Source organism: Uloborus diversus, chromosome 2 (genome assembly GCF_026930045.1).
Source record: "Uloborus diversus isolate 005 chromosome 2, Udiv.v.3.1, whole genome shotgun sequence".
In the NCBI taxonomy this organism is placed as follows: Eukaryota; Metazoa; Arthropoda; class Arachnida; order Araneae; family Uloboridae; genus Uloborus; species Uloborus diversus.
Genome location: NC_072732.1, coordinates 26377074 through 26400386, shown reverse-complemented (window position 1 = coordinate 26400386; position 23313 = coordinate 26377074). Strand labels below are relative to the sequence as shown.

Here is a 23313-nt window from a genome sequence, read left to right as displayed (position 1 = left end):
TAAAAATATTCGGTGATCCATCCTTTTGGGATGACTGAAGCCAAAAATAAATGAGCAACTCGCCCTTTAAGATATACCTGTAGACCAAATTTTGTCTTAACCCTTGTACGGTAGACCCTCGTTTTACGCGGGTGTTATGTTCCACGGAAATGCTGCGTAAATCGAAACCGCGTAAATTGAGACCTAATATCAAAAATAGGGAATGGGTTCAAAATAGGGATTAGGTTCCGTAGATAAAAAAATACTTCATTCTAGTGATGACTAATTGTATGAAAAGTTTAATGTGTACTTATATCGATTTTTATGCATAATATGCATAAAGAAAACAAACTAATTTCGTGTTCTGTTTATGAAGAAGAGCTGGCTATGATAGTCTTTTGGTAGTCATTAAGAATTTTTCCTCTAATTCTTTGCTGAGCATTAACGCATCCATGACCACTTGCGTCATTTCCTAGATAAAATCTTCCTTTACTAACAAATCAGAAAAAAGATTATTTCTATTGTCTACGAATGGTTCAAAATTTTCAATGTGAGCGTTTTTGGTTGTGTGTCACCGGAGTCGGTATCCGCGTTGGTTTTGACCTCCTTTGTCACTCCTAAAAGCTCTTCTTCCAGTGAGTTCTGAACTGTGTGAGTTTAATCACTTTACTTCTGATGGAAAAAGCTCTGGAACCAATCGCATAAAATGTTTCCAAGGACCCAAGTTCGATTATTAGCACGCCAAAATGCAGTTAGTTACGTGTAATCTGCAATCTTTAGGAGCTTGGGTTTTGAAAGAGAGGAAAATGTTACCTGTTTGAATTGCCGCATCTGCGTAAAACCGAAACTCATCTGCGTAAATAAAATAAAGGTGTCAAATCTTCAACCGCGTATAATCGAAACCGCGTAAAATAAACCCGCTGAAAACGAGGGTCTACTGTATTACTTTTTGAGATATATCAATCACAGATAATAAAAAAGAAAGGAAAAAACATTCGATTGCTCCACCCTCTGGTGTTATTGAGCCCAAAATATGTCCCCCTGCTGCTTCCTAACATTTTATTTGATTCCGTTCATCATTTTTTGAGCAATGACAGTCACGCATATCGATGAAAACGTTCAGTTACTCCACTATCTTGAACGAATTGACGCAAAAAACCACGCAGCCCTAAATCATATATGGGTACTTGCGGGTATCGTTCGAATTCTTACTACAGGTTTTGACGTAGAATGTCCCCAAAAAATCGGTCACATACATACACACACTATTCTTGAAGAAAAGTTTAAAATAATTTAGCGAACGTCAGAACTGAACGCCGTCAGAACGTTTTACAGTTGGTAGATAGCGAGTCACAAGAAATAAGATAACGTAACGCTTGTATTCTATTTGTTTGCTGAAAAACAGCCGAGAGTTGCGAATCAAAACGGAATAATCTTTTTAGAATTTATCATGAAACTCAGTTAGTCCAGTCCCATTTTTAACGGAGACATTCATTAAAGGCAGTAACCATTTATTCTGCAAATTTGGTGTTAAACATCATTTTTGTACATTTAAATTTTTCTTACCAACTGAATAAACGAATTTTGGATCTACAACATTTTGAACAGGCGACATTTTGGCCCGACGAGGTTTTGGACAGGCGACGTTTTAGCCCGGCGACATTTTGGACCGGCGACATTTTGGATCGGCAATATTTTGGCCCGGCGACATTTTGGCCCGGCGACATTTTGGACCGGCGACATTTTGGACCGGCGACATTTTGGACCGGCGACATTTCGGGCCGGCGACATTTTGGACCGGCGACATTTTGGCCCGGCGACATTTTGGCCCGGCGACATTTTGGAACGTCGACATTTTGTCCCGCGACATTTCGGTGGCGACATTTTGACCCCAAACCAATGTTCAGGAACGCGAGGAGTTAAATGCAAGGAGATAAGCCTTTTACGTTTCGTCTTCGAAGTCGAATGCGTGACCTTCGGCTTCTCCCCTATTGGAAGAGCGCATGACGTCACTTCCTATGCCATTTGACATCACAAGCGCTTGAACTTTAAAAATTAATTTAAAAAAAACTACGTATCGCAAAAAATTTTTCACCTATGGTGTTCATACATGTTACTCTATCATATAAAAATAAAATTGAACAATCGAAAACTTCCCTATTTTGTAGGAATTCTATCTGCTAAGAAATTAGGTTAAGGGAAGGATTGTTGAACATCAAAAAAGTTTCTTGTGTTTTGCTTTCGCATTATTGACAGGGTTGGCAAAAACCTAGGTTTTTTTTAAAAAACCCATGGACCCAGGGTTTTTTGGGTTTTTTCAAATAAAACCCAACTAAAGCTGGGTTTTTTAAAAGAAAAGTGCGTTTTTTTTTTGTTTTTTTTAGGGAAAATGTGGGGTACTTGTAGCATATTGTAGCGTAAGTATATGGACAAAGCACAAAAATTCTCTTGGGGTAAAAAAAGCTCAAATTCAGCGTTTTCTGAAGAAAAGTATAAAAGACGACAAAACCCAAGAATGGTGAAGCTTCAGATTTTTTAGTTTCCATGATTACCAACAGTTAAGGCAAAGTTACTTCTCGGGTGATAAAATCGATTGTTCATTTGTTCCTTTTTAATTACTACTTTTTTTTTTTTTGCATTTTACTTTATTGTATTTCATTTTGTTATGCAAAACTACTGTAGAACCTCAAGTAGTTAAAATCCTTTTTTACTGAATTACAGCTTAATCAAGACATTTCTTTGAATTGTATGTTGCCTGTTTTTCTATTTCTGTATACAGAGTAACAAATATTAAACTTTTTCGTAAGATAATGAAAATACTATAAATGCTATTCTATTTTCTGTCCGACCGTTTGTAAAACCTGTTAATTTCTAAAAAATATACCTTGTTTATTCGAGATTTGTGACGGGTTGGTTTGCAGAAAATAATTCACATGAATTTTAGCTAGAATAGTTTCCTCTGTACAATTTACAAATATTGAGAAAATCAGACGTGTCAGGACTTAGTCAAGATAATTTGAGTTAGTTACTGAGACCAGTTAGAGAAAAAAGTTAAATATATTTATTTAAAAATATATTTTTTTAATGCCGTTAAGAGTTAAGAAATACTATTAAAGTTCAAAATTCATTTTTTATGTCCATTGTCTGTGGTGAAGAACAAATAAAATAGAAGTTTAAATAGTTAAAGTATTTAAATTAATTAATTTTTTTAAAAACTTCTCAGAAAATTTTAAAAAACCCAAAAGTGGGCTAAATAATGAGTTTTTTTAAATGATTTTTTTCTAAAAAAACCCATTGGGTCCAACCCAATTTGTCCAATCTGGCCAACCCTGATTATTGAAAATAAATATTTGTTTTGTTCTAGGTTTATAATATTCTAATGTTTTAATTGGGGATAAACGAATAGTCTCGACATTTTTGAATGACTAACATTGAAAAATAATTTTCATCCTTAAAGGTATGTATAAACTCATTATCAATATCAACGCTAAAAGTAGCAAAGCATATAACCACAAAAGCTTCACTAAAACCTCTGTATCTTAAAATCTCCTTATTTTGAATTGTTCTTCTGTCCTGGGAAACTCGAGATACACAGGTTCAACTGTATGTGCATAGTGTAAGTGCTTGGTGAGCTAGCTATGCTTACTATGGAAGAAAGAAATCAATCGACAAATTTATTCAAATCAATTTCTTATAAGGGCTAATACAAAGTAAAATTACAACAAAGTTTTTGGGTAAAAGCTTATTCTTCACTACAAAATTAAGTTTCTGAGGACAAGACGTTGCTAATATTTTAAGCTCAAGATGGTATCTCTTAATTGCATTTAGATAACAGGAGAACCAAAAGATCTTTTCCCCACTGGTGGCAAACAATTGGAACCTCTGGTCACCCTCCTTCCCGATGATCAGCTTGCTGTTGGCAGTGATGAGCAAACTATCTTGATTGATTCAGAGGGAAATCCTACTATGAAGTACTCTATTAAATGGTCAGAGGTACCGATTGCATTAGGTATGATTTGTACCATAATTTTTTCCCTTATTGTTTGATTAAACATGATTTTTTTTTACCTGTTGAATAAGTCATTTACATTGTTGGAGGCAAAATTTTTATTTATCTATTTATTTTTATTAATTTTTTTATTTCTTACATTTTGAGTGTAAGATGTAAAAAATCTATTGGTGTAACTTTTTTATGCTGTAGGATTCGATAAAAATGGCAAGTATGCTCCCTTTTATAGAATTCTTTCAAAATCATAAAGTCAATTAGGACTCCTTTATGGCCCAAATTAGCCATGAAACTAAGTTCAACACAACAATGAGATTCAAATTCTTCAGAAAACAGTATGCTTGAAATTTTTTTGAGATTTTGTTATGAGGGGTATAATAATGAAAATGATTATGATATATTAAACACCAAGAAAGAGAATTTTAAAAAACAAACAAAACGTCAATAAAAAGACGAATGGGCATGTCTCAAAAAAACCGAAAAATGAGTTATGACCATCACAGAAATGTCCAAAGTCGATTTTATACCAGTTTTTATGTGACCAATAGACGTAGCTCTGCAATAAGTAGTAAAAAAGTTACAGTCCCTCACACTGGTGGCGATTCTCAAGTGATGGAGTAAACTTTTAATCTTTAAATCGGTTTTCTGCAAACTGCTTAAAAGTGAGATACCCCCAATCGTCTTTTTAGCAACAAAATAATTACTCACATTTTTTATGCTCATTTAATGCAATGAAAAATGAATATTATTTTTTAAAAATATTTCCGAATAGCATTTTGGTGTTCACTAGCTTCTTCTAGTTTCTTTATTTACTTTTATTTGAGAATAATCTGCATTCTGCTTTTTTTTTTGCTTAAGCACTTTTTGTTATCCCACGCTCTGGGTACTGTATCAAACTTTTAGTGGTAATCCAATTTCTTTATTCTGAGCAAATTGTATTAATTAGGCTAGAGTTTCAGCTTCAGCATAGCTTAGAGCGATGGTATGTATGTCTAAAAATAATAAAAGTAATAATTTGTATGTCTTTATACGTATACAAGTTTGCGGAACTTAAGAAATTTTAAAAACTAATACGTGAAAACTTTAAGAATTTGTAAGAAACATTTTGCATGAATTTGTGCGCGTACCAGCTGAATTTCATCACTGGTTCAGTATCAGTAAAAGAAAGGTTAAGAAGCTTTGTTGTAACAATTTCATTTTTAATAGTAAATAAGTAAGATGAAATTGTTTAACAAAATTATTCATGCAAAACATTTTTTTTTTGTTTAGTTAATTCATGAATGTACATAATGTAACATAGTTTTTTTCAAGACATAGCCGGAAGAATCCAAAAACTACCCTTAAAATTTGCAATGACTCTGCGGAATGTAAATTTGACCTTCCATTTATTTTCTCTTTTTTAATATTGAATATTTTAGCATCCCAGTTTTCATTACTTGCGTTCATTTTCAAGCTTTTTTAATAGTTTTTTCTTTTTGTTTTTTTTTTACTACTTGAATTCAGAATCGGAAGTGAGAGAGCAGTAATAAAAGAACAGCTAATTGCTCTTATTAAAAATGTTTTTTGAGTTGTACCAGGAGAGTAAATTCTTGCTTTGGATCTGCTCATGCTTTTTTAAGATCCATTTTTTTTAAATGTTTGATTATATTTGCAAAAGTGTGATTTCAGATAAAATGAACTATTTTATGTTGTGAAAAACTTAATCTATAAATTATCAACTTAAGATCAAAAATGTGAAGAAAATGTTAGCAAAAAAATGAATCTAACATGAATTGAATGCTATGATGAAGGAATTGTGAGGAAAAAGTTATTCTAATTATTTTCTAAAATTTTTGTTGTTGTATCATTTTTATAAAGTTTATTTTTATCATCATATTTTTTGTATGAGCTTTTTTTGTGGGATCAAAAAGGTCAAATAAACAAACCATTCATGGTTTTTGGTTTATGTTTAATTGAATGAGTGTTTTAAAGTGCTTTAAACAGTTGTGTTTCTTTGTTCTATTTTTAGAACACTTTAATAAAAAGTAATTAATTTCAGCACATGATTGGCCATATTTAATTGCTATACTGCCTTCATCCGTAGAAGTTCGTCCAATAGAGCCACGAATACATGTTCAAAGTACAGAATTGCAAAAAGCAAAAATGATTGCCACTAGCAAAAGGTGTGTATTCTATTATTGTTTTTTTAACCCTGGCGTCAATGACCAAATTTTTCCCTTACTCTCAATAACAGGGTACCCATGTTGAATTTCGAAGATTTAGAGCAAGAAAAAAATTATTTTTCTGTCACCTCTTCTATTTAATTGAAACATTTTCTTCCACCCTCATCTTGGGAAATATGTGTAACTTGTTTTTACCAAAAATCAAAATGGCTTATTGTTTTTCCAACATTTTATGTTTATGTTACATGCTAAATGGTCCGTTAGAAAAAAAATGTGTTTCTCCAGTTTTTTTGTAATACTGGATGTATTAGGTCTTACGCTTTGGTATTTCGTAGTGAATTTATAGTATTTTTATTTATTTATACCAGTGATGTTCAACTTACGGCCCACGGACCACATGACCCCAGGAAGCTCATACATGTGGTCCATTCCATCGGAAAGTATTATTTGTAATTTTTATCCTCACTGTCATGTGCTCAACTTTTGCTGTCATGCCATCTGACATTCGTAGGTATACTCAAAAAAAAAAAAAAAAAGAAGACATCATATATTCCAACTGAAATATTGTCTACATATTGAGAGATACGAAGTTCCTGATTCAATATCACTGACAATGTAACAATATGTTTGTACATCAGCAAAAAAAAAAGGCCGCATATAATACTGTTTTCCTCTTTACATCGTAACAAAAGCAACTCTGGAGCAACCAAAAGTCACAACTATTTTGGTTTATAACAAATCAAAATCTGATGTTGACACGGTTGATCAAATGTTTCAATAATTTCGAAGTATTTGATCAAATGGTGATTACCCTCTGAAATATAAAAATGTATTAATCCATATTATGAGTATACTTAATTTCATTTAAAATCGTAATTATATCTGTAAATGTAATTGTAATAAACGTCAATAATACAGAAAAAAAATTTTATGTCTAAGATCTGCAGTGTTTTATGCCAAGAAAATGAATAAAAAAATTGAAATTGAACCTTTATATAAAAAAAAAAAACTTGTGAGGTTTTTAATTTTTTTTTTTTTGGGGGGGGGGGGCTCTCCCCCCCAAAAAAAAGTCTTGCTTGAGTGTGCTCACTTGAGTGTCCCAACTTGTTACAAATGTTCATACTTTTGAACTATACACTTCTCTAACCCTTCAGAAGAAGAAGAATGGTGTATACAATGCTGTTTTTCCTATCAAAATAAAAAATTGCTATGTAACTGCCGAAAACAGAATAAAATTAGGGGCACTATATCAAGGGGGGGGGGGGGTTATGGGATAAAACAGTGCTCATATTTTGATTTAAGGGCTCATTTTACTTGATAATCATCAAAAATGGTGTCAGAAGCATTTTGAAGGGGTATTTTCTGATGTGCAGTGTAATGGGTACCCGGTTACTGAATATATGTATAAAAATTTTAAATGCTAAAAAACTCCCCACAAAATTGTTTCTGAAAACAAGGTTACAACTTTTTTTAGTTCACATTCATGTAAATAACAAGGATTAAAAGCAATTTACCAATATCTAGTTAGAAAGGGTAAAAATTATGATAAAAGTCACAAAAAGGTACCTGGATACCCGGTCATTGACGCTAGGGTTATTCAGTTTCCATATCGTAATCATCGAAAAAATTAAATTATTTTCACAATTAAAATTATGGATTAACTAAAAATTTACGCATTAAAATTCTTTATAAAATCAGCTATTCTACTGGACAAATTTGCTTGTATTTCTTTTATAAATAATAAGCTATGAGAGAATCATTTTAAGTAATCCTCTCCTCTAAATAGTTCTCTAATCAAATGATGGATTTATATTTATTCATTTTGATGTTACACCTGAAATGCATGACAAATTATGGTTGCTTACATTTTATTATGGCAATACCATCCATTAATCATCACAGTTTTATTCATATTTTGCTGCATCTGTCACCATTTTTTGGGTGGGGGGGGGGGGGCTTTTAATAATACTAGAAACTGCACTAAAGAATATTTATTAAGTATTTCTTTCGTAGAAGTTTTTTAAATGTACACGAAATCATTTCAAACGTTTTAGGGTAATAGTTATTTTGGAGAGATTAGCTGCCCAGCTAATCACAGGAAATATTTGCTTCATTTTTAGGAATGCTCTATGAAGTTACGAACAACAGCCATGGTTCAGGTTGCCAACATATAATTTAAATCTTAATTCTTAGTATAAGAAAGTTTTTTTTTTAAATTTATTTATTTTTTTTATTTTATTTATTTTATTTTATTTATTTTTTTTAGAGTGAAGGAAAATGCTCATTAAAAGAAAAACTGCTTAGTAAAAAAATGGACTAGCATTACAAGACAGTTACTATTTCAATGCTTTTTTTTTGTGTGTGTGAAATTTATCTCATTACTTAAAGCAACTCTAGTGTTTCTGAATAACAAAAAACTTTCTTCAAAGGTTGAAAAAATAAAATGTACATTGGAATTACTTATATCATCAGTTTTATTAATTGTTGACAATATTTTCAGGGGTTGGGTATTTGCAGCTTCAAATTCTGATGTGTGGCTTTTACACGCTGTTAGTTTTACAGAGCAGATTTCACAGCTTTTATCTGAAAAACAATTTGAACTTGCATTACGTATGGCGGTAAGTTGCATTTTTCACTATTTTCAGCAGTTTTATTATACTTTTCTACAAAATTGTAGTTCTAGTTGAACTAAATTTTTTTTGCAAAGTTCATTTGTTTGTTTTTTCAAATGTGTAGCACAAAAACTTAATTTTAATATTTTGTGTATAACAAGAAAAGAAAGATTTTTCCTCTTTCTATTTTTGCAAACATAACAAACAAGAAACCACAAACTTTTTTTAGTTTGATAGTTTGTTGAGTTAGTTATTGTAAAGTTCAGAATAAAAGTCAAATCAGCTGTATGACTTTGATACGTAGTGTCATACAACTTAGTGTTTAAATTATAGCAACAGGGCCGGATTTAGTGGAGGGCAGGCAGGGCTACTGCCCCGGGGCCTCCACAACAAAGGGGCCCCCGCAATAAAATTTTTACAAAATATAACTTTCACGGGTCAGCAAATTTTACGTTTTTTCTTCCCTATAAATTATAATAATATAAAAAAATAAATAGCAGTAACTTCAGGATATCGAAAATATCAGATATATACACATACATCAAAATATTCGGATATATATCAAAGTATCGGATATTTTCGAAAATATGATGATCTTTTCGAACCCTGATTGAGGCCTCCACTCCTTCGTTGCCCCGGGGCCTCCACACTTCCAAATCCGGCCCTGTATAGCAACTTTCTTAATTCAGTCGAACTTTGTTAACATGAAATTCATGGGACCATGCCATGAATTATATCATGATATTATTTTCAGATTTCAACTTATTTGATAAATTATTAAGTTATAGTTAACTCCCAGATGAAACAAATATTTCATGTTGAGCGATTTTGCGTCAGCAATGATCAACTGTATTATTGTAAATTTTGCATAAAATGCAAATCTATAATTTGATAAAAGATTAATAGCTGGAAGTAAATGGGAGTCATTAAGAAAGATCAAGTCAGCAATGATCAACTGTATTATTGTAAATTTTGCATAAAATGCAAATCTATAATTTGATAAAAGATTAATAGCTGGAAGTAAATGGGAGTCATTAAGAAAGATCAAGTCAGCAATGATCAACTGTATTATTGTAAATTTTGCATAAAATGCAAATCTATAAGTTGATAAAAGATTAATAGCTGGAAGTAAATGGGAGTCATTAAGAAAGATCAAGTCAGCAATGATCAACTGTATTATTGTAAATTTTGCATAAAATGCAAATCTATAAGTTGATAAAAGATTAATAGCTGGAAGTAAATGGGAGTCATTAAGAAAGATCAAGTCAGCAATGATCAACTGTATTATTGTAAATTTTGCATAAAATGCAAATCTATGATTTGATAAAAGATTAATAGCTGGAAGTAAATGGGAGTCATTAAGAAAGACAATTCATTAAATTTCAATAGTTTACTAGATAACTGGTTTCAAAACTTTATCATGGTTTCTTGAACAGCGAAGACTCATGTATTGGCTAAGGTTAATCACACTTGCCTGTGACAAATTTTTGCCTCTAAATTTTGAATGTTTTTGGAGTGTTTTCGTTCAGAAATCAATCAAAAATCTTAAATTTGAAGCCAGAAAGCTCCTAGCACATTCCATTAATTTTTTGAAGGGGTAATAAGGTTAACTCAATTCCGAAAAAACCTTTTTTAATGCACAGTTAATATATATTTGTTTCTGTAATTACTACAAAGTAAAGTAACATTTGAAGAATATGCTGTGAAATTTTCATTAATTTTTATGAAGGATTGAACAATTGAGAGCTACTTTGTGCTCATGTCTCCGAGAAAACTTTTTTTGTTTGTGGTGCCCCTTATCACTTGATCATCTTGAATCAAGAGAATCGATTGAGATGATTCATCATGAATCAAGATGAATCATCATCACTTGATCATCTGAAATCAAAAAAAAAAAAAAATGTATTGGTTTATAATTTTCTGCTGGTAACAACATCAAATTTGTTTTCTTTATTTGGGTTTTTATTTTCTACCAGCACTTTGAAGTCAAATTACCAATTTTCCATCAAAAAACTAAAAATTCTGCTGTTTTAAAGTTGCATTAAAAATTAAAAAAAAAAAAAACACTTGATGTTTTTCCCTGTAGAAAATATTTTAATAATCATTTTGGTGTTTGGATTTCTGATGATCCAGTGATAGGGGCACTGCACTAAAACATTTTTTTGTCTTGAGACATCCACGTAAAGCACTGTCAATGACTCATTTCTTCATAAAAATTAATGAAATTATTCAGCTTATTCTTCAAATGTTACTGTATTATAAAGTATTTACAGAAATAAATATTTATTTACTCATCGTCAAAATCAAGTTATTGAAAGTATGCTTTTTCTTTTGTATTGAATTAGCTTTACCTCCGCCCTCCCCCCTCTTCAATTTATTTTATTTTCTTCACAATATAATTCCATATGTCCAAAAAGTAATAAAAACTAAATTCAGAAATTTGGAAAGTTGCATACTTTAAATATTTTTTCTTTTGAAAAAGGATTATAAATACGTTTGTGATGTAATTCTTGTAATGATACTATACATGTAAAATGATTTTTTAAGAAACAGATTGAAAATTCAGATTCAGCACATCCACATTGCATAAAAACATTTTTAATACTTTCGGCAACAAACAACAAGTATAATATTCTGAGACCATTGTTGAATATCTATTTATGTAATGGGACTAACAACTTTTTTCCTACCTCTGGAGCAGGAGATGATACATGAGTCCGAAGGAGAAAACAAACAGCTTATTCAGAGGATAGAAAATTTAAATGCCTTTTATTTGTTTTGTAAGCAGAATTTCAAGGAAGCCATGGAACTTTTTTTAAAGCTTGAAACTGGTATTGCATTTCTATATTATTATTATCTCTTATATGCAACAGATTTTTTAAAAATTAATCGTGTAATGCTTTTTTTTTCCTTCTTTTTTTTAAAATCATAATAATGGAGTGCATCCCATGTAGTGAAAATAAAAATTGAGAACTAATTTATCAAAAGGGAACATATCCATTTTCTTAAAATGTTCAGGAGATGAGAAAAACAAATTAGGGTTAGAGCAAAATAGTTTTATCAACTTCTCTGGGTACAGAATTGAGCACAAAAGCACAGCAAATCATTGCCCAGATAAACAAATGTTTGAGTGACAATGACAACAACGTGCATAAAGTACAAATAGAGTAATAAAATAGAGTTAAAACTGATTTCAAAATTCACTTCAACTAGTTTTTAACTCATTTTTACTTATTCCATAGTACAAAGTTTTCGACTGCTTTTTTACAAACAAATGTCTGTGTGTAAAAAAAAAAAAGAGATATTGCCATCTTAATTTTGGATATGTGCCCTTTTGAACAAAAACCTGAATGTTGAGAATGCCAATTTCACCAAAACCCTAATACTTCACCTTCTCATATTCTTTTGTCAAAGTACTTGAACTTAAAAGTAGTGGATTAAAGTTTGAGGATTTTGGACTTGTGTTCCTTTATATCTAAAAGTCTTTGTACTACAGATTCTTTCAGGATATGTCCCCTTTTGTTCAAAATAAAACATGCAGAGGACGGCTTTAGATCAAAAAACCCTTAAATTAAATAGTATTTTCCACCTTTGGGACTTCTTGAGAATAAGTGATTTGATAAATGTTACCTGAAAGATTTAGGAAATGTCATAAAATGATTTTTTCGAAAAAATGGATATGTTTCCTTCTTTTGATAAATTACTCCTCAATTGTCTTTTTAGTTTATTTCAATTACTTTTGTGTTATACTTGTGTGAAAATATCTTGTTAGAAAATGAATTAACTAATGGAATTAGTAGGGCTCTTAAATAATCCAAAAAGCTTATCACTCATTTAAACAACTTAACATTTTATTATTCAACATATCTAAGTCATTTATTTTCCTTTCTATATTTTCATTTCTATATTATTATTAATATGAATAGTTGCTATTGCTTATGTAGGTGTGACTTTTAAAAGTTAATCAATCCAATGTTTTGTATTTGTTGGGTTTTAGCTCTAACCATTTCTTTTTTATCACAAAAGTGAAGCACATCTCATGCAATCAGGTTTTTTTTTTTTTTCAACTTCAATAAATAAAGAAAATCTTACTTTTTATAAAAAAAGAGGCATTTAATAATATAAATAATGTTCTCCATCAACAAAGAGTGAGAAAAAAAAACAACATTCACCATTCCATCATAACTAACTGTTGTGTAACATTTCTTTAACTGTTGGCTTTATAAAAAAAAAAAACAATACAAAGTGCAGAAAATAAATAAAAAAAGGAATTAAAAATAAATTTATACATTGCAAAGGATAATTAAAAAAAAAACATTATATTCAAAGCACAGCAAACGATAAATCAACAAAAGCCGAAACTAAGTAATCTTCAATCATTTCAGCTCATCCTTTCCCTTCAAGAAACCAAAGATAGTAAACAATTGTGTTTTCGAAAATATGCCCTTAAATTTCAAAAAATTTTCGGAAGGGGACCTTCAAGCCTCCCCCCTTCTTCTTATTAACCACCAAATAGTCTTAAACTGCGTTATTAACAAACACTTTCGAGGAAGACCCTGTAAACACTCCTACTTATGCGCAAATATTAAACAACTGAATCTACAAACAAATCCATAACTATCTTCAATTTTTATTTACAAATGCTATTTTAGTATTTCATTATGTTTGGTACAAAAACTGGTAAAAATAGCTGCCATCTTGATACTGCTACATTTTTCTTGTAAGGGAAAAAGTACTATTGAGGACCTAAATGGCTCTTGAAACTGTTTCAGGAGTCCTCAAACGAATCAAAAGTTGGAAGGTTTAATCTGGATAATTGATCCGGAATATTAGTAGAAATTCTTTTTTTTTTTCAATTTTTTATTCTTGGTACTCGAAACACTTTTAATTTTCATTCCAACTCTTTGAACAATATACATTATTTGAAAAAAGAAGGGAAAAAAAACGTGCTTCATTTCTTAAGCTTTTTTAAAAATTTATTTTCATTAGTAGCCCTTCCCCCCCCCCCTATAATGTATTACTCAATCGCCCCTCCCAACAGGATCGTCTGGATCCGCCACTGTTAGCAGGTCTCGATTTCTGCACAAAAGATGCTCGCCTTTATTTACAAGAAATGTGAAACACAGAATCAATTCAAAGGATTTTTACGTACACTGGTTGCGAATTAATAATTTTCGCCTAGTTTGTAAGCATACTTGTTTAATGAATGCACTGGTTCTAATGAAACTAAAGGAAAACCTGAAAGAACTAATTCATGGTTGTAACATATCAAACAATTCATCTGTGTGCTTTTTTGGTGAGTTTAATGAATTATGTTCATGTTAAACTTTATTGGAGAGCTGCAATGGCTCAGGGACGTTTTTGCTGCCTTCAGATGCATCAGAACGACTACAAACTAGCGCAATATGATTATTATATTTGACTTCTCAACATTAGAATGCTCCTGAGGAAGTGCTTTTCCAAATGGTGTAATAAACGACACCCGAATGATGAGTGGCTGCCTAGGTCTGAACTTGAGGGCATTGAAGATAAAAACAACTAGAAAAACTGATTGAAACATTATCTGAACTGCCATCGGAAAAAGTACATCTCAACAGATCGTAACCGCTGATGAAGAGATTGTGGATCTACTTTTTTTTGCTGTTTTCGTCTCAAAAATTCAAAATATATCCTTCCAGAAAAGTGTCAAAGTTCAATTAATTTGTATTCAGTTTTATACTTTTTTTTTTCAACAGAGAAAAAATGGAATAACTCTTAGATTCATACCTTTTCTTCACACAGTTAGTGGATGTGATACCACATCTTCCCATGTCTGGCTAAGAGAAGCGAAACTGTTCGGTGTTTTTCAAACGAACTGGTATAAGGTTGACCAGCCCACCATAGCTTTCTTTCCTGAAGTGAGTCCCAAAGTTTTAGTCGAAGCTGTAGAGATGGAGCTGGTTGTTCTGTATGGAAATGAGGCATCCCGAATATTCTGCGTCAGTATCAGTTCCACCTGTTCCTCAAAGCAGCATGTAATGCAACTGTGAACCGTCTTTGTTAGTCTTCAACCAAAAGAGTAGCTTCATTCCATTTGTATCGCAGGTACCAACAAGTAAAAAAATGGTTGGCAGAGGAGAAGGATGCCTCAGAGCGGAGTTGGTCGAAGACCGACATAAATTTTGAGATAGGTTCGTCACCAATTACTACATTAAACCTCACCTCAGCACAATTCAACCTCATCCGTCCCTTTCAGATTTTTCTCATTTTAGTGCAAGAAGGGATATATGGGAGTATGCCTTTGACGCAAAATTGATCTTAGCTGCTCAGCTTGTGCAATCTGCCATTTGAAAAGACTGCCCACAACATCTTTGCCATTCTAATTGACAAATATTAAAAAAAAAAAGAACAATAATAAAATGAAAAAATAATCGACCTCTCCTTTTTTTTCAGTTCCGGTGCATGATCCTACCCATCAAAGACACTGTAAAATCAAAACATTAAGTGCAGTTAATTTTTAAAATATGTTTTAATGATAAAACTAACATGTAAATAGTTTCACTCTTTTGAAATCATTCTGTTTTTTTCTTTTGTCCATATCTCTCTTATTCTAAATGGAAGTGTTTTGTACTGAAGATCTTTTGTTCAAAAATATTATCTATTCAAAATCAAACAGGGTAGATAACTTTCCAGTCGAAATACAAAATATGGCCGAAAATTCATCAATGAGAAAGGCATAGATAAGTAGGGGAAGGAATGTTTGCTTTACCTGCATAGGACTGTCAACTATTGGCCTATTTAATTTTTTTATAACCGCCCTGTTTTGCCAGCACACATAACGTATATAAACACAGATTAGGGTCTAATTATATCATTCTTTGCCCCCTTTTTTTAGAATAGGATCTTCTATATTGTCTTGAACAGTGTTTTGTCTCATTTCTTAAAAAATCGAATTTTCCGATTATTTGTTTTGCGATTGTAAAAGAACTATTGAATTTACAGACTTCGTTTTTGACTTAAATGAAAGCCAACTAAACGTACTGTAGTAGAATATCAAGTTTTTTTCAATTAGAGAGGGAATTCGGGTCCACATTTGCTTAGAGTGTGATTGAAGCTTTTATTTATCCTTCGCCAAAGATGGCTAATTTTTGAAGTATGATATCTCCTAAACTATTGGTCTTACAGAGTGTCACTTGAGCTTAAATTGTTCAAAATTTAATGTACTTCAAAACGAGTCACATTTAGTATCAAAAATTGGATAGTTTATGAGTTTTAAAGGAAAAACTGAAAAAAGTCTGTAAATTTCAGTTTTTCGCGAATTGCGCGTGAGCACAGGTTTTTGAAAACTGCAAACTTAGATTTTCACTGCCCTAACCGACCCAAACAAGGTATTAAAAAATCAGAACTACATCGCTCTTTGTGATTTTAATGTCTAATATGACTGGACTATATAGTAAATCGAAAGAAAAAAACAGAAACTAGGCAAAATAAAAAGCAATCTAGAAAAGTAAATGCTGGACTTTTTGGAAAGTGAAGGAAGTACTGAATTCCGAATCCATGAATTTTAAGGATGTTTGAGCCCCTTTGAAAATACTAACTCAACCTTAAGATATATTTCTACAATTTTTAGCTAATTTGCTCATTTTTGAAATTGTTTGATTCAATTTTACTTTTTAGCACAAAGATATTTATTTCTTCAACAAAATAATTTTTAAGTACTAAAATAATTTTTTGTTTCGTTCTTTGTTTAAAGATCCATCTCATGTAATTGGACTGTTTCCAAATTTATTGCCTGAAGAGTTTCGAAGCAGCTTGGAATATCCAGATGGCCTCCCTAATTTGCAAGGAACAGAATTAGAAACTGGTTTGTTGGCATTGACGGATTACTTAGTAGAAGTAAATTCACTCTTTATATTATTATACAGCATGTCTAAGAAAGATCTTTACAATTGTAAACATTAATAACAAAAATGCTAACAGGTGACATAAAAAGCTGTTTGCTGCAAAAAAAAATGGTAAAATCTAAGATATTTACTGTATCGTCAATGTAGCTGTATGGGAATTCCTTGTTTGTAGCACAAGATTATGAAGTCTGTACGCGATTATTCTCCAAATGTTTTAACATTTGTGGTGTAACAATGAGGATTGCTAATTATATCATACTTTTGACATCGATACACCAGAAGCAGTTTTTGTAGCCAACTTCATTTCGCTTCACAACTTAGTATTTTTGTTAGTAAAATTTTAGTGTGGTAAAGATCTTTCTCGAACACACATAAATTTCATAATTCTTTATCTTTTATCTCAATTTTCATTGTTAGTATTTGCATTTAGTATAGCAATGTTGTTTCTTGTTCCAGTAAATTAAATGTAATTCTAGTAATTTTTGCAAATGGTTGTTTCATTTATTTATGTTTTAGTCGCACAAATGCTATGATTTTACCAAATATACAAATACAATTGGGGAGAAATTAAGTTTCATCAAAATAAATAACAAGATAATAATACAAGTATCCCCAATTTTCACCAGAAAAAACAAAACAAAATTGTAGAAGTGAAATACAGTGAAACCTCGTTATAGTGTCACATAGGCTGTCTACAAAGTGTCGTTATAGTCGGAGTGACATCTTAACTGGAATAGTTTAAAAGTTCATAAATCAACATTAGTTTGTAATAAAATTGGAGATTTAATAAATTAATAAATTAATAAATTAATTGGATAAAATTCTCCGAATACCTTACAACATCGCTTAAAATTGCGTTTTTGGATCTTCAATTTCAAAACATTGCTGTCCCTAATGTTACCAAATATGGTCCTGCAATCGCGTTAAGACTTCATTTTCAGAAAAGATTCGGGCAAAGGGCCCCCAAATCACCTTCCTTTAATATCACCAAAAAAAAATAGTTTTTGTAAACAGCGACTTATGACAAATTTAAGTGGAATAGTCCTCCTCATGTATTAGAGTAGAATATTGGGTTTTTAAGACTTCAATTTTGATAAGAATTGTACGGGAGAGCGCCAGAACCTCATACCGTAAAAATCTGCAAAGCTTGTTTACATGCAAGCTGCATTTTTGGAACTGCAATTTTGAAAAATTGTTAGGGGGGGAAGGAAAATTGTGTTTTTGAAACTACAAGTTTCAAAATTGAGAGATTTGATGAGCGAATCAAATCAATCAAATTGATGAGATTATTTTTTCCTACTGTACCCCCCTCCCCTTAAAAACTATTTTCTAGTTGCGCCCAGTGGTGTAGCTAGGGAGGGGGCGGTCCGCCCCGGGCGGCACTTTTTGGGGGGTGGCAATTTCACACCTTTCATGCAAAAAAATTTAGCCCATTTTCCGAGCAGTAAATCATGCTTTTGATCTTCTTCTGGAGTTAAAAAAAAAGCGATTGAATTCTAAGGTTGTGGAACGACTGTGAAAATAAAATTACTCAAATACAAAACATATGTGTTGTTCTTGTGGACATCTCAGCATTAAATTGTTTGTTTTTTCTCTTCCTTCGTCTGAAGCTACAGACTGATGGCAATGTCACATTTTTCAGGAAGAGTATCCGCACCTTCCAATTCCTTAACGTCACCAAACAGCCCAAAAATACAGTTTTAGGCCTTGAGTCTCGAAATATTTCCAAGCCCCGATTTCCAAGTGCCGATAATAATTAGCAGAGATTAATAATTTTTGTGATGTATTTTGTAGCTTTTCCCTAACTGATTTTTTATTTTTTATTTTTTTGAATGTCAGGGAGTGAAAGTACACCACCTATTTTAAGAAAATTTAAACATTAAAAAAAAAAATATATATTTTTTGAGCATGATTGCTTATTGCTTTCATTTGACTGTTTTTGGCATCCTTTGATTTTATTTTTCCACCCCCACCCTCTGCACCATCACCGTCGACCGGCTTCTCATGATGCTGCTCCTATAGCGAAAGCCGTCTCCAGGTTGCATCCATGTCCTACACACACGCATACATACACAACTACACACACACACGCACACATACACATATACACACGCATACATACAGACACCTACACATACACACACACACACAAAAACATACACACAACTACCCACACGTTCATACCTGCACACAGACACAAACACATATGTCTACACACACATACACATACCCCCCCCACACACACACATTCATACACACAACTACCCACACACTTATGACAGCACACAGACACAAACATACATGCCTACACACACATACACTAGCCCCTACGCACAAACACACATACCCCCCCACACACAAACACACACGCCTACATACGCACACTCGTGATTGCGAAAAACACAATTTAAATTCAAGATGTCAAAATTCTTTAATTCTTTTTTTGTTTTCAAAGCCCCAGGGGGGGGGGGGCGAGTTCAACCATGATCTGGCCCCCTCACTTTTTCAAGGCACAAGCCGTCACAGAAGACAGTAATTAAAGGACTCCTCCCTTTTGGTCACAATCTGATTAGATTCTGACAGCTAATATCTTCACCTTTCAAAAATGGAAACACACTTTCTAACTCTTTTCTATGCGTTTAAGATTGTATGTTCCTTGTCAATCTAATGAGGGATTCTTATTGTCTTCTCTCATTTGAGAAGCTTGCAATGGCCAACTACAGCTGTATCTAGATATGGTCTTTCTCTTCTGTTGCTACTTCTCTAGTCCAGTTTTTTTATCTATATGCTTGGCATTCCTTTCTATTTTCCCTGTTCAAAGTTTAAAATTTATCGTTTTCAAAACCTACATATACTCCCAGGCCTGCCACTGACGACAAACAATCTACTGTTGCTACTATTTTGAAGTTTAAGGTGACTCTAAAGACTACTTTAGCTAAAAATAGCCAAAAATGACTATTTTGCAGTGAATTTTAAAAAATGGCCACTGTTTTAGTTTAAACGCAACTAAAATGCATAAAACTCCTTTATTTTGTTTCTTAGAGCAAATAAATTGAAAATTTGCTATTAAGTTAATTTCCTATTTTTCTAAAAAAAAACCAAGTTTATTTTTTGAAAATGAATTATTTTCTGATGGTCATCCGCCCATTCTGATGTTGCCTCAGGGCCGGATTTGGAGAAGGGCAGGCGGGGCTACTGCCCCGGGGCCCCACAATAAAATGTTTCAAAGTATCCTAACTTTCACAGGTCAGCAAATTTTACGTTTTTTCTCCAGTATAAATTATAACAATAATAATATTTAAAAAAAATATCAGTAACTTCAGGATGTATTTACTATTAAAGTGCTGATCGAAAAAATCGGATATATACATATGTATCCAAATATTTGGATATACAGTCGAACCTCCATATATCGAACTTCCACATATCGAAATTTTCTATATATCGAAATTTCAACAAATTTCTATGTTCATTACATAGAAAAATTGTTTCTATATATCGAAAAAATCTATATATCGAAATTTTTTTTGAGACATTCGTAGATTTTTTTTTTCCACTTTAGAATGTTTGTCTCATGAAAAATGAAAATTAGGGGAGAAAATTATGTTCACTAAAAGTTGCTACAAAACTCATAAGGAATCTGTGGTTTAGGGCTGTGTAGATAGGTCGTTGCTCCGTTCTGGAGATCTTAAATTCCCTCAAGTTTATTTCAAATCTAAGTTGTAACCAGTAACACTGAAAAATCAATTTCAAGTTATCCCTTTTGTCTGTTGATTATCATTCCTAGTTTTTTAGCTTCAGTAAAAATCATTCAAGTGAAGTAGAATGAGTTTTTAATTTTCTCACGATAACTGTCAAAATGAAACCCCCCTGAGGTTGCAAATCAAGTTAATTGCAGAAGAATGAAGATGTATGACGGCGCAAAAATGTAATTTCTGTTAATTTTTTTATTTTTCAACTTTTATTTAATCCATTGCTCGTATAAATTAGAAATTGGGTTTTATATACGATAATTAGCTTTAATTGTAGTGATTTAGATGATTTGTTCGATAAAATAAGATCATTTCTATATATCGAATTTTTTTCCGGAAATTTGCTACTTCGATATATGAAAATCCGACTGTATATCAAAGTCTCGGATATTTTCGAAAATATGATGATCTTTTCGAACCCTGATTAGGGGCCTCCACTCCTTTGTTGCTCCGGGGCCTCCACACTTCCAAATCCGGCCCTGTGTTGACTAGATTAATAAAGAAAGAAAAACCTTTGACTGAGGATACAAGGGACAAGGGGAAAAAAATATTTGAAAAATTACCTGTTCTTGTAACATTAATTGCTTTTTTTGCAATAAACCACAATAAATACAATACAAGGTTTTCTTCTGTTGAATGTTGGCTTTTGTCAATTTATCAATTCCAAAATGAAAATATCCTTTCAACTTCCGCAAATGTTATTGGGAAGTAAACTTTGTTCATTGCTGTGAAATATTTAGTTGGAAGACTCATGAACTTACCTTTTAGAAATTGTCAATGTCTTTCAGTTTAGGACAGCATTTACTTTTACCAAAAATATTGCTGCTTTGTATGACTTTTTAGGTATTTCTCAATATGGATTTATAAGTAGGCCTATGGTCTTTACTTTATAGTCCCATTTTCATCACCAAACTTGACCTTATTGAGAAAAAAAAAATCTGTAAGCACAAAAAAGTATGACAAAATAAATGTTCTACAGTTCTCGATTTAAATTAAATGTTCCTGTGTACATAAAACTTTGTCCAAATAAGGTGTTTAGTATCAAAACAGTTCATGATTTTTTTTTATAAGTGTCCCCCCCCCCCCCATAATTGACAATTCTTGGTAGATACTGTCATGCTGCAATGCAATTCGGAGTGTATCCAGTTCAATCAGGTCAAAAACTGCTGCCAAAAATTGGTTTTCTGTAAAAAACAGCGTAATCTGTGAATGGTTTTACTGTCTCCTGTAAAGTTTTTAAAAATGAATTTGGATGCTTTGAGACTAAAGACCTCAATGTTTTTTTTTCTTTCAAAAAGTGATAGTGTGCATTATATTTCAAAATGATTTTTCTAAATATTTTTATTGAATAGCAATACATCTTATAAAATTTAAAATAATCTTTTTAGGTACGTCATCGACTCAAATCAGATTCCACTAGCAATATTCCTTCTATGACAGCCATTATGGAACCTGGGAAGACAAAAATACGTTCGAAAAAGCAGCTGTTACAAATCATTGACACTACTTTATTAAAATGTTATTTGCAGGTACTTATTTTGCAATCTAGGTTTTTTCCCTTGAAAATATTTTCATTTAGGAATAAATGATGTCGTTGTATATCTATTGTTAGGGTTGTCTTTATTTTTGAAATATAGTCGAACCTGTCTATCCCAAACCTGTTTATCTCAAAAACCTGTCTATCTCGAAATTTTTTAATTTCCCTGCATTTGCAGGCAAAATTCAATGTATTTTCCATGTTTATCTCGAAAAAAATCCCAAATACCTCTATATCTCGAATTCCAAAAATGCTGTCATGTTTGGATTCGAAGCCCAGTAATCTTCAAAACTAACAACAACTTTTCTTAAACACCGAAACAGTAGCATTGTCCTCAAGGGCAGAGAGAGCAGTGAAAAAAGCGGAGAAATGAGTCCAAAGGGTTGGATTTCTAGGAAGACTAACGAAAGGACAGTCGTTTTGAGCGCTTTCTCGGAAGCAGAGCAGAGGGCTGAGAATGGGACAGTGAGGTGGGGCACTGCCTTCTTGGGCCTGAGGGGATGGGCTTGATGGATTTGACCATTGGGGTGAGTTTTTCAAGTTTGTGGTTAAAGTCATTCAAATTGAAAGCCGTTTCACTCTGTTATCTGGTTTAATTACGTACTGTTCTGTGGTTGCTCTCTTGGTTGAAGTTGATTGCTTAAAAAACCAAGATGATCGGCGTGAAAAGTTAAAGATTCTTTCAAATGATGGAAAAATGAAAATTCTTGAATTTTTGGACGTTAATCCATTAATGAAAAAAAAAATGAAATTGTCACCAAGTTTAATATTTCAACTAGCACGCTTTCAACATTAATTAAAAACAGAATGTCTCTGGAGCAAAAGTTTCAGTCAAATAAAACAGCAAAAAAAGTTCAAAAATGTGCTTTTCCGGATGTGGACGAATGCGTTTTAAAATGGTTGACTCAATGCAAGGACCAAGGTGTTCCAGTAAGTGGAATAATGCTTCAAAGAAAAGCGGAAGATTTTTCCAAACAACTTGGTCACGGCAAAACATTCAAAGGTAGCAATGGAAAGCTGGAAAGTTTCAAAATTAAACATTGTTTTCTGTAAACTTTGAGATGAAAGTGCCTCTGTACCAGAAAATATTGGTGCAGGCTGGATAAAGGAAATCCCTTCTCTTGTAAAGGATTTTAAGCCGATGAATGTGTTTAATGCAGATGAAACGGGACTTTTTTTTAAATGTCTGCCCGAAAAAACAGCAACTTTTAAGAACGAAGAATGTAGAGAGGGTAAGCAAAGCAAAGTTCGGGTAACGGCACTTTTGGCTGCTAATGAAGATGGTTCCGAGAAACTTCCTCCTCTGATGATCGGCCCTTCTGCGAAAGATAGGTGTTTCGCGAAAATCAAGTCATTTCCTTTTCTATACCAATCCAATAAAA

The 23313-nt window shown here is 32.3% G+C and overlaps 1 protein-coding gene across 1 annotated transcript in view; it reads left to right on the top strand.

Moving 5' to 3' along the window:
• LOC129217789 (vam6/Vps39-like protein) overlaps nt 1-23313 on the top strand; it is an 81220-nt gene that overhangs the window by 35114 nt on the left and 22793 nt on the right. Inside the window, exons 9-14 of the mRNA XM_054852131.1 lie at nt 3808-3988; nt 6024-6147; nt 8648-8765; nt 11461-11590; nt 16492-16634; nt 21783-21923. Coding sequence (XP_054708106.1) covers nt 3808-3988; nt 6024-6147; nt 8648-8765; nt 11461-11590; nt 16492-16634; nt 21783-21923 — 837 coding nt within the window. The remainder of the gene's footprint in view (nt 1-3807; nt 3989-6023; nt 6148-8647; nt 8766-11460; nt 11591-16491; nt 16635-21782; nt 21924-23313) is intronic.